At 42.5% G+C, this 11,953-nt stretch overlaps 1 protein-coding gene across 1 annotated transcript in view; it reads left to right on the top strand.

Annotated features, from left to right (window-relative positions):
* Nucleotides 1-1,977: 1,977 nt before the first annotated feature.
* dntt (deoxynucleotidyltransferase, terminal) overlaps nucleotides 1,978-11,953 on the top strand; it is a 117,670-nt gene continuing 107,694 nt past the window's right edge. The window contains exons 1-2 of the mRNA XM_072677028.1: nucleotides 1,978-2,171; nucleotides 7,284-7,458. Coding sequence (XP_072533129.1) covers nucleotides 1,978-2,171; nucleotides 7,284-7,458 — 369 coding nt within the window. The remainder of the gene's footprint in view (nucleotides 2,172-7,283; nucleotides 7,459-11,953) is intronic.

Genomic DNA, 11,953 nt, shown 5'->3' with positions numbered 1-11,953 from the left:
ATATTTTTATTTAGCCCTAGTATATAGCACTATTATATAATTATAATATAGCCCTGGAATGATACATATAAGATAAGATAAGATAAGATAGTCCTTTATTAGTCCCGCAGTGGGGAAATTCACAGTGTGACAGCAGAAAGGGATAACAAGACACTCAGTTACAAAAATTTAGATAAATATATATTTATGGTTAGAGTATTTCTGATCAGATCATATCATTCCTATACCCTGAGTCACTGCAGTGTGTAATAAGGCCCTTCAGTCCAAGGACACTGCTGTTCCTTGTTTATATGCTGAATGGATCTCGCTCAAAGCTGAAGAAACCCATTAAAGCCAGTGTTGAATTACACGCAGTGTGCTGATTGAATGCCACCAGTCTCGTGTTTTTCCCTATCTGACTCAAACCCACATATTTGTAGAATGTGTAAAAGTAATGTGCCTCATGAGCCAAGTAGAAACTTTTAACACCGTTAACCGGATACCCCTCTGGAGAGCCCATCAAGTCAGCCCAGTGAGTATCAGAACACAGCATGGCTAATAAACACCGCTAACAACTCTGATCTAAACAGAGCAGTTCTGCATGAAAATTCATGGATTCTTGCAGCTAGTGCTTGGAGTATATGTAATTGATTCCAAAAAGCAAGGTAGCAAGGATTTTATCAATGCATGGGACACCACAAGAACTGAACAGTGTCTGCATGGAAGGGTTAATGCAGAATCCAGCCCTGCCCAGAGTCAGAAACCCATAAACACTGGTCGGTCCATCTCTATTATAATTGATTATATTTAGTAGAATAGCAATAAAATGTCATAGTCGTAAAATGTGCAGTGCAGAGGGACCACAGGAGCAGGACTGGACGCACTGCCTAAGAAAAAGACGTTTCTACACTTAATATACACTATAAACCTCTTTCTGATATTTGTTTTATAGACAAGACATTTGCACTTATTTAGATAGCAAGAGTGACAGTACAAGTTTCAGGGTCCCTAAAGGGAAGAGAAAGAAGAACATGGAGAAGGGGAAAGAGAACTAAAGGAAAGAAGAAGCAGCAGCAGATGAAGAAGCAAATAACCAAAATAAGGGTAGAAGCAGGAAACCTGAAATATTAAAGACAGAGTGGCAGAGGCAGAGTGGAATAAGGAGTGCAAAAAGGTCCTGGCTGACCATCTCCACATATGCTGTTTTGTGGCTATTGAGTAGCTAATGAAGGATTCCATCTTCGCTGATGTGCTCATTAGCTGGCTGGAGCAGATGGACGAACTAGCAGGAACAGGACAAGGTGCTGGGCCACATATGGGCGGCGTGTGGGGGAAGCTGCTGGACATCACTGACCAGCTGTGAGGGTCCATAATGGTGATGAGTTACCTGAAACCCCCTGGAGAAACCGAGACAGAACATGGCCTCAGTCAGACAAGCCCAGCATGGTCCGCCTCTGGCCCTCACAGCTTCATAATGCAGATTACACCAGTTCCACCTTCATTGTTCCTTTTATTCTGTTCATTGCCAGTAATAGTTTCCCTTTACTGTATATATTGGCCACATGGAGAAATGAGAGAGAATATATTGCAGTTTAGTAATTTCACTACCTTCGCATAATGACTATAGCTCTTTACCACCAGCCAACCCTAACCCGTCTTAACATCCCTTTTACATTGTCTTCTCAATGTCTTCTGGCCTCCATTCATCTTCCTTGCCTGACCCGGGTGGTTACAAACGTGTGCCAAATCAGAGACACCTGTTTCTGGTGTCTCTTCCTCTCTGCCAAGTTACAAACACACACTCCACCACACCAACTGCCAGTTCTCTCCCTCAAAGAAAAATAAGACATCGATGCCAGCCGTCACCATAGCAGGAAAGGGGTCTTCTCCGAGTGTGTCATTGACAAAGCATAACCACAATATTATTGTCATAAGGGTCTCGGAGAAATTCTCAGACTGCCTCAAAACTTTGCTGATACTATTCAAACCTGTTCAGATATGTTCCAGACAAGCCTTTCAACTCTTTTGAGGAAACGCAGACGACCTGAATCGACCCCTGCTCATCCTCAACAGGGGAAAAAGTTTGGGGAGGTGATCGTGTATCTGGTGGAGAGAAGAATGGGGAAAAGCAGGAGGAACTTCTTGACCAGCTTGGCCAGGTCAAAGGGCTTCTGTGTGGACAACACCTTGAGGTATGTCATCTGGAATACATCTGCAATTACATCCCAATCCATCACTTCTTTAACTGCAGAATAACCCAGCCCGGTTTACATCTAGTAAACCTGGATCTTTATAGAGTTAAACATGGAGGGTGAACAGGCAAAGTCTTTTCCATATTTTGCAAGCCTCCTTCCCAAGAAATGTTGATTTGTTGCATATTTGATTGATGCATTTCCTCAAGGCGAGCTGTTCTTTTTATAAAGCGTTATGTAAGCTGCCAGTCTGAGGTGATTTGATTTTTATGCAAATCGTAATGATAATGTGAAGGTGTGTTCCCAAGTTTCTAAGAACACAGAAATGATGACAGCATAATGACACAGAAGATGAAAATCTATCACTCTGCATGAGCTGGGAGGGGGTGTAACTAACTGCTACAATCAACCGATTGCTTGAAGAAATGACATTTGTGAACTCTGTAAACCGAGAACATTTGCACATCAATTGTAGCATGGTGCAACATCTAATTTCACTCTCTTTTAATACTGATTGCTCGTGGAACAGCCTGTTAGAACAGGTCAAAGACATCACTCACGAAGTGTCAGCCACAATGAAATGCGGCTGGTATGGATCCCGGTTCTCTGCTGTTTCAAAGCCGTGTTATCTGGGTTTCTGCATGCCTTTGGATGCAAGCTGAGGGTGGTAGCCCTGCCTGGCTGGGGCTGATACTAGCCTGCTGTCTGCCAGTTGGTGACGGGCGCCAGGCCTGCACAGCTGGCCACTGGCAGCGGTGGGAGTTGTTTTGGGCAGGCTGGCATAACCGCAGCCAGCAGCTCGCTGTGGTGTAGTGTGCCACGCACAGCTGAGGGATGGCACCATTCCCAGAATTGCAGCTTGAACTCCTGCGTCCTACAGCTCTGCAACACCCGATGAACTATTGTCTGAAGCCAACCGCAGGAAACAGCCTGAAAGAGACGCAAACTGACATTTTACAAGCCAGTGAGGATTAGATATCAGTGGCGGTTTGATAATACATTGGCCGATTTCAAATCCCACTGGTGTTACTGAGAAAACAAAATGGATAAAAACAGACACACACATGTTTGTGCCATCCATAGGCTAGACTGAGGAGAGACTGAGGAAACTGCCAAAAGGCCTGGAATCTGTTTCATGATACTAAAAAGTACATTGAAATCAGTAAGGTTTCTGTCATCAGCTAGCTGGAATTTAATCTGCTTTTATAGGAGAGTATTTGGAAGTGTATTTGGTTGCATATGTAATGCTTATTCTTATTTACATGAATCTCACCTCATTGTCTAAAATGACACTGGGATCATGCCAAGGTATAGCAAATTCTACAGCTAATTATTTCTTACCATTAAAGCAACATTATGTAGCAAATCTACCTTAAAACAGCAGCTTTAAAATCCATTGGATGCCTCACTGACTGGAATAGGGAGAACAGTGCCTCTGCCATTGCCACTCTCAGACCAGAGCGCTGTTGCTACACTATGTTACTTTGGTAGAATGCTGACAAGACCTCTCCAGACAACTGCTTAACTCTTGAACTCATTTTTGTGCAAAATCCTGTAACATTACCATGGAAGTCCACATGTGTGGGGGTGAAGGGTGGGGGTGGAGGGGTGCATGATGCATCACTGTAGTGGAGTAAAATTGAATTGCACTCCTTACCTGTAGAGGGAGCCCAAGAAAAACAATTCTTGCATAATGCTGCTTTAAACTGAGCCTCATCCTGCATTGGTGCCATTGTTTGTCCAATCCAGTCAGACGACCCAGCTACAACAGACATTGACATCTTGACCATATGGGACTGTTCAGACTTTTTTAAGAACAGGTTTAAGAGGCATTGCGAGGTAACTTGAAAGAATAAAAATGTAATATGCTAAAAGTATACTAAGCTAGAACTTGGGGGATGGGAGTTTCTTCATCAGATATTCTTGCTGGGTATACCAGGTATACATGATTTATGTAGGTTGCATATTTCTCATTCATAAATAAAATCTTGGTTATACTTGATTTACCCAGTAATTTTTTGATAAATGTTTTTCTATACCCTTTCCCTCCTTGTCAGCTTCCACATGTGTAAAACTGTGTAATAATAGTCTTGTGAGGTTTGTACCTGAGCACTGACCTCTGCCCTGTTAGACGGTGAGTATATGAAGACCCCTGTTAGAGCAGCTCTGCACATATATCCTGCTTCAGTGCCGTAATCATGTGCCTTTTGGAAAGGTTAGAGGGGTCAGCTGTAATGTGTCGCACAGTAACATGTGAGGCTGAAGGGCACAGTGGTGGTAACTATATTGCAAGCGTATTGAGTCATTCACAGGTTCACATTTGCTGCTAGAGCTAAACTTTTCACCACAGTCTATGGCACTGTTAACACTTGTGGTGTCACCACCATGCAACCACGACCCACACAATAAACAGGGTTTTATAATAGTGGGTCACCTACACTACTCGACAAAAGAGTAGTAACTGTGCCAACAGTGAAACTGAAGAACAGCTTCAAAGATGGTTAATGTAATTGAAATGGAGTATAGTAAAACCAAAAACTTAATATAAACTTAAATAAAACTGACCTCTATCCTCATAACTCTAAAAGCAATGTTGGCTGGTACAGGCATCTGTTAGCTGGTGTGGCGGAGCTGGGGAGGTGGTGACTGACCTGACGTATCAAAGGATATGTGTTAAAACAGAAAGATCCCAAACTCACACCAAATGTGGCTGTGGAAAGGATAAGGCAGGCTAACATCAAGTTTTTCGAATGGCTTTTCCAAAGTCCTGATTTCAACCCTTGCCAAAATATGTAGACTTGTCTTTAAAAAGTCAGTCAATGCCAGAAAACAGTCTAATTTAATCAAAACAGTTTTGTTGAAAGTGTGATGAAATATCCCACTAGAATTGTCAGAATTTTGTTGATGGCAGCAAAAAGCGTATTGTCATGTCTATTTTGACCTCATGTTGATTTAGGAACCCCCCCACAAGTGTTATGTATTTTGTCACTTATTCTGTTTTCAAAAAAGAACAGAATGAAAAAAAGACCAATTTTGACCTTTACATTGATGTTCATGATGATGTTCACCATAACTTTAACAAAACACAAAAACCTTGTATCTTCAAAACGTCAACCTTAAAGGAAAAGGGGGAAAAACATGTAAAAATATTCAGTTAGTTCTGACACAATTTAAAGAACAACAGTCAGATTTGTGGCATGTCAGACAACACAACAAACAGTGATACAACACCAAAGGAGATGCAAAAGGATTCCTCATAGCCATTATTAACTGAAACCTGGGATGGCAACATTATGGGATATGCAACTTTCAAAGCACAGAGAAAATAAGATGCTGTGCAGACTTGCAGTATATTTACACGTGAAACAGACTGCAGTGCTTTTGTACAACATTGCAGAATTAAGGATACAGCCTAATATGTATAAATTAAATCCTGTGGTTTATGTAGTTCCTCTCTGTATACAATTATACTGAAATGTAAGAGGAAGTTCTCTATAGAGGACTTGACTCAGCTGTGTTTCACTGGATTACTTAAATACACAAACACACACACACACACACACACACACACACACACCCTTCTCTTTCTTTATCTTCCAATTGGGACATCCATGGAGTTTGCTGGTGTGCTTTTTCTACCTCTGTGGGACTTCAGTGGTGGAGCTGTACACTGGGGGTAATTATGCACGGGTGACTGCTCTCACTGGCACTGTAATTAAACAGAGCAACAAAAACAAGGGTGGCTGGCACCCGGGATGACTATAGCGGATGTTTGTGTGTTTATGTAGGTGTGTTTGCGAGAGAGATTTGACTGCTAGCATTCTTTAGGGAATTCCCAGGTCGCCGCAGCTCTGATTGGAATAAAGGAAGGAGTGCACAGATACATGGTATTTACCAGGGTTTTGCAGAAATCCAGAACAGGTATTTAGACGTCTGTGTGAATGCTGTGTATCAGAATAACTGGAGGTTCCGTAGTTTGATGTCCGTATTGGATTTAAACAGGGTCTAGTAAGGATGCATGTTATAGTCAAGGAGACCTTCTGAAAACCTTTTATTTTTGCATTTATTCTTTACACATTTAAACATATTGACATTTCTACCCATTTTGGAAGGCCAATTATCCAATTCCTGTTCATGTGAACTCCCCCTCTCACTAGTAGCACCCCAACTCCAGGAGGGTAAAGCACACATGTGGAGCCAGCCACCACCTCTCTTTTTTCGAACTGCCACTGAAGCAGCATCACTAGGCATTTCTAATACACTTGGTCATCTGATACAACAACTAACAGACACCTGTGCTGATCATCAGACCAACCCTGAGAGAGCAAGGCCAGTTGTGTTCTATCGGGCTCCAGCTGCTGATGGCAAACAGCATGACCCATGATTTGAACCAGGGATCCTCGGCTCATAGGCAGCACTGACCACTGTACCACTCAGACCTACTTGTTTTGCTCTTGATTGTTTGAGTGAGTAGTATCACCAAGGCAAGATGCAAAGAGTTCTTTGAGACTCTTTTTGAGTTCTTTGAAAAAGAAGGCTGTTCTTTGAGAAAGAAGGCTCTCCTGCCATCAGGAAGAAGGTACCGCAGCATCCGGTCCAACACAACCAGACTCTGCAATCCCAGTCCCAAGCCATTGACTATTAGTGTGGGAATGTTTTCCACCAAATCTTCAGAAAATGGGTTAATGGAAAATGCTTAATTCCATCAATATTTACTAAATGAGAATTAACCACAGCCCTCTTTGGTCAAGCATCTGTAGAAAAAGGACTCCTGCAGAAGGGGGTGAAACAGTAAACAAATGTAATTTTTTACACTGTTGGTTCATCAAAATTACCCTCATTCGTGTCCAATTAGTTCAACAATCCAGACTTTGAAAAGTCCTCCAGTGAGAAGCAATTTGCAGACTATGACAACCATTACTCTCTGAGTGTTTAACAAGTAAATTAAACGAGTGACTGGGAATCCTGCTTTGTGTGGCTTATAGGCAAACTTCATGGGACGGTGTGCTTGTTTCCAGTTGTACAAGTTTCAGATGTGTGTGTGTGTGTGTGTGTGTGTGTGGAAACTAAGTGCAAACTAAGTCTAAATCTGCCTTTGTCTGATCTATGCAGTGCTGAAGTCACTCACATTGTAGCCGAAGGCAACCCAGCACATGAGCTGTGGCCATGGTTACAGGAACAGGATGTTCCACACCTGGACAATACCAATGTACTGGACATCACCTGGTTTACTGAGAGTATGAGAGCTGGCAGGCCTGTTCCAGTGGAGGAGCAACATCGCATACAAGTGAGCTTGAGCCTTGTGTATGTGTGTGTTTGTGTGTGTATGTTTGAGAGAAGGAGAGAGAGTGTATTAAGAAGGTGAGTTCAGTGGCTTTTGAGGCAGATGTATAGAGATCTATCAAGTCAGTGAAAAGCAGCAGAGACTGGCTGAGTGTGATAAGAGGCTGTACAGGCTTGTATAGACTATGTGCCAGTTTGTAAAGAAGTCTATATAGACTGCAAAAAAGGTAAGGTGACCGTGAATATGCATACAATGAACACTAGGGGGAGCTGTCAGCCCAGAGGGATGTACTCAGGGGGCACTTATGTTTTGGCTAAGCATTTCTGTATGTCAAAAAAATAAAAACAATTATGTAATGTAGGAAAACAGTCAATGAGAGTCAACGAGAGGGCTGAGGAAAAATACATATATCAAATTTTAATCAAAATTGGGTATTTAGACTTTCTGTACTGGCAATACAACATATGGACAAAAGTATTGGGACACCTTCCAAAATCAAGGGTATTAGCAGATTTAAAGATCTTGCTTTTATTGCGGTAACTCTCTGCAGTCTCTACATCCAGGGAAGACCTTCTACTAGATTTTGGAGCATTGCTGTGAAAATTGCATGCAGTGTTAGTGAGGTTACTGATAAAATTGTAGACACATGCATTTTTGACACATGCATATACTCTTGGTAGTCAAATGCATCTCTGGTTAGTCCGACTGAAATCTGATCACTGTGTGGGATGAAATATGCAAATATTGTGCGAACGATTATTACTAGTGTTTCAGTAGTACTGGGGGGAGTCCAGGTTGTACCTGGAGGGGTTTTGGTTGTGGAATATATGTCTCAAAAAGACAGGTGTGTTCACACTGCTGTAACACGTGACTCAAATGCATTTGTATCTGTTTTAAATGCGTCTTGGGTGAGTTTACACTGGCATTGTTATGTGGCTTGGCTTTATCCTGATACCTGTTCACACCTGGTATTTACATGTGTTTTGTATCTGGATAGTATCTGGACCTCCTTCCAGATCTACAACCGGATTCTGTTTACACTTGTCATTAAAATGCGTCCCCAGGGTTGACCAGATGAGCACTGATTTTTCTTCCCCTTGTAAAAAGCACACCAACGTGTACATCATTTCTGTCTTACTTCCTGTAAACAAAGGTTTTTCTTCATAATTGTCCTGCTCCAGGAGACTGTGAACAGTTTGGAGTAACAGTGGTGGTTCTACAACACGGTGGAACAATAGATGGTTTTTGCATTCCTGTGACAACAGAAAATATGTCAGACTATATAAACCACAAGGGAACACAGAGAGAGAGAGGGAGAGAGAGAGGGAGAGAAAGCAAGGAAAGCAAGAGGGAGAGAAGCCAAGGTCTACAGTAATTATTATTATACTATTAGTGTATTTTCCACTTTCCTAATGGAACCTAATCACAGAAAAGGGATTCCATTTACACTTGTATCAAAAATGGACGAGATCAGACGTCTCTGACTGCCTCCAAATGTGGTTTGGTGATTATCTATTAACATGATCTGATCACCAAAACAATGGCGGGTGTAAACAGACTCACAGTGACCGGTGCAGACGGGGTCTTTGATTGCTCTAAAGGTAGGTCAGTGTACTGCAGAGAAAAAGGCACCCATTCTCCTTTACCTCCTCTCACCTCTCTGTTTGGCTTAGAGTACATAACACTGTTTCTCTGAAACAGACCTCAAACAGCCGGAATGCCTCAATTGCACTGTCAGCTACAGTGTCTGAAAGCAGGTTTATCTGTGCGCTGGGAAATAATGAGGAGCATTTCCTGTGTTGGCCACGACGCCACATTTCATATCGCCTCATCCCCCGCTGCCTGACAGCAATGGAGTGATGCTCAGCACTGTGGGCGCCTGTGCCAAATAGACCCATCAGCGCTGCGCCTGCGCTCTTAGCGCATCGCTAACCAACGCTAAAGACAGATTTCTTTTCCCCTGGACTACACTGTAAGGGGCTTCCATGAGCATATGTGCTGAAAATAAAGAAATCTGCTGCCCGTTTCGGGAGACCCATCAATCTCACCACGCGCTCTCAGTGGGAAAAAGGAGAGACAGAAGTTGTCCATCTTGCACCTCCGCCAGGCGCGCCCGCAAAACTTCACTCTCCTCTGTGTCGCTGAAGAGTTATGGCCATGAACTCACGCTTGTCTTCTAGCTATCTTTAGAGTGTGGACCAGCAGAGAGTGTCTCATTTACTTTCCTTTCACTCCCCATCTAGACATTCAAGAGTGACTAGACTGAGGACTTTTATGGATACAATCAAGAAAAAAGCGAAGGAGCGATCCAGCCCAGACGCTTATTGACTGGTTTACACATTTCATTCACATTGAGTCTCCCCCCCTTTTACGCAGAAAGAACCATGTACACAAAAGGCATCTCTGGACTTCATTCTTCTAATGGACTGTTATTTTATGGGTGATAAAAAGAGAGAAGGAGGCTGGTGAGAAGGGGCAAAGTTAAATAAAGCTGCCTTTGTGAACATGTCCGCCTTTGCCTCTAGCGCTTGGACTACTGCATAGTGTGAAAAATGCCACGCTTTTGCAATTTTTCATTTTCCCCCCTCACATGTGCTTCTTTATAGGGGAGTACAAGCTATTACACCTATTGGCCTGTGATAGTCTCTCCAGTGTGGATAGGAAATGCTTAATGGTCATAGTCAGGGGTTGGTGTAGTGTAGAGGACAACAACACTGTCTCCCTGTGGCAGACTTCTCATGGCATGTTTGCCTACCTGTGTTACATGATTCAATGTAAGTCACTCTGAGTAGGAGCATCAGCCAAATGACATGAATGTAAATGTAGCTATTTCAACCGTAATGCCAGTATACCTGTGGTATAACACCAGTGTATGGCTAATTAAAAATTAAATTCCCCAAAATCAATTCCCCATTTTCGCTCAGCTGCTATTTCAGGTGCCAGAATTAAATGTACCGGTGCCAGCCCAGGTGGATCGGGGCCATAAGGGAAATAGCATTTGAAATCTATTGCTGCAGTAGTATTCCCAAACCTACTTTGGTCCAAACTTGCCTATACTTTACTGGTTTCCTACAGTCACTCTACCGTTATGGGTTCAAATTGGTATTTTTATGACATAAGCAAAAACCTAAGTCTTGCCCCACTTCTTACAATGCAGTGAGGTATATGCAGTATACTATATAGATGCAGTATACTATATACATGTATAGGGACGCATGTATCATTCATTTTTTTCTCAAGGGTGTATTAAGTAAGTTTATTGTTCTTTTGTTTGAGTAACTGTCTTTACTGTCCAGAAAAGGTTTTACTAGGTCATGGTGCATAGCTGTGAGAATTTGATTGAGTTTGTGAGGTCAGAATGTTGGATGATCACCACCCCTCCTCATCCCCACCTCATAACAGAAGTATTGGATAGTGCACCGTCCCATCATTTCAGAGAACAAAGTTTTACTACTCCACAGCTCCGTGCTGGGGGGCTTAATACCCCTCTAGCCCACACCTGGCATTAGGCATGATACCAATAGGTTTATCTGTTTTAGAGAGTCCTAGAGGCAGGCTGTGTGTGCATTTGCACATCTGTATCAGAAATGGGTGCTTACAGTAGCTGAAGTATTGTGACCATGAAGGGACAAGGTCAGCAACAAGGTCAGCAACAATTCCCAAACAGGCTATCACATTCAAGCGGTGATTGATTGGTATAAATGGTCCCAAAGTATGTCAAGAAAACATTGCCCACATCATTACACCACCTCCACCAGCATAGACTGTTAAAAAGGCAGGTTGGTTGTTGACTCCACAGTCTACCCTACCATTTATGCACCTCAAAGATTGGGAAACCGAGATTCATCACAACAGACTATGTTTCTCCTGTCTTCAACGGGTCAGTTTTGGTAATTCTGTGCCCACTGCAGCCTCAGGTTTCTGTTCTTGGCTGCTTATAGTGAAATTTGACATGATCTGTTGTTGTAGCCCAGCCACCTCAAGGTTGGATGTGTTTGATGAGTTATCTTAGTTACTGAAGCCTGAAAAATTCATATCCAAAGAAAATGACAAACACAAACGACTAAACACTGTTTAGTATACAACACACAGCAAATACTAAACTCATGACAATTTATTTTTAGTAAAGTCAGTGATTCTATACAGAACTTAAAGAACCATTTGAATGCTGTGGTTCTTTTCCTGATTTAATGGTCCCTCAAATAAATAGCACCTGAAGCGTGTTTTAATATGATGAGTCAAGGAACCCTTTTTCAGTCCAATGTAGATCCCTTTTTGTTCTGACAGTAAATCCACCTGAATAAGAACACATGCAGACAGACAGTAAGAGACCAACACTGTATATAAAGATGAGGGGATTGTGTGTGGAGGCCTGGTGTGGGACAGGGACAGTGTCAGCAGTGGAACCCAGGGTGGAACTGTGTGTCTGTGTGCCTGCACTGGCTCCTATCAATCTCGATCTGAGAGAGACAGGAAACCGTAAGGTCATAATCAGGAG

The sequence above is a fragment of the Salminus brasiliensis genome, chromosome 4, assembly GCF_030463535.1.
Source record: "Salminus brasiliensis chromosome 4, fSalBra1.hap2, whole genome shotgun sequence".
Lineage (NCBI taxonomy): Eukaryota > Metazoa > Chordata > Actinopteri > Characiformes > Bryconidae > Salminus > Salminus brasiliensis.
The sequence above is the reverse complement of the archived record's forward strand: the minus strand, read 5'-3'. Positions and strand labels throughout refer to the sequence as shown.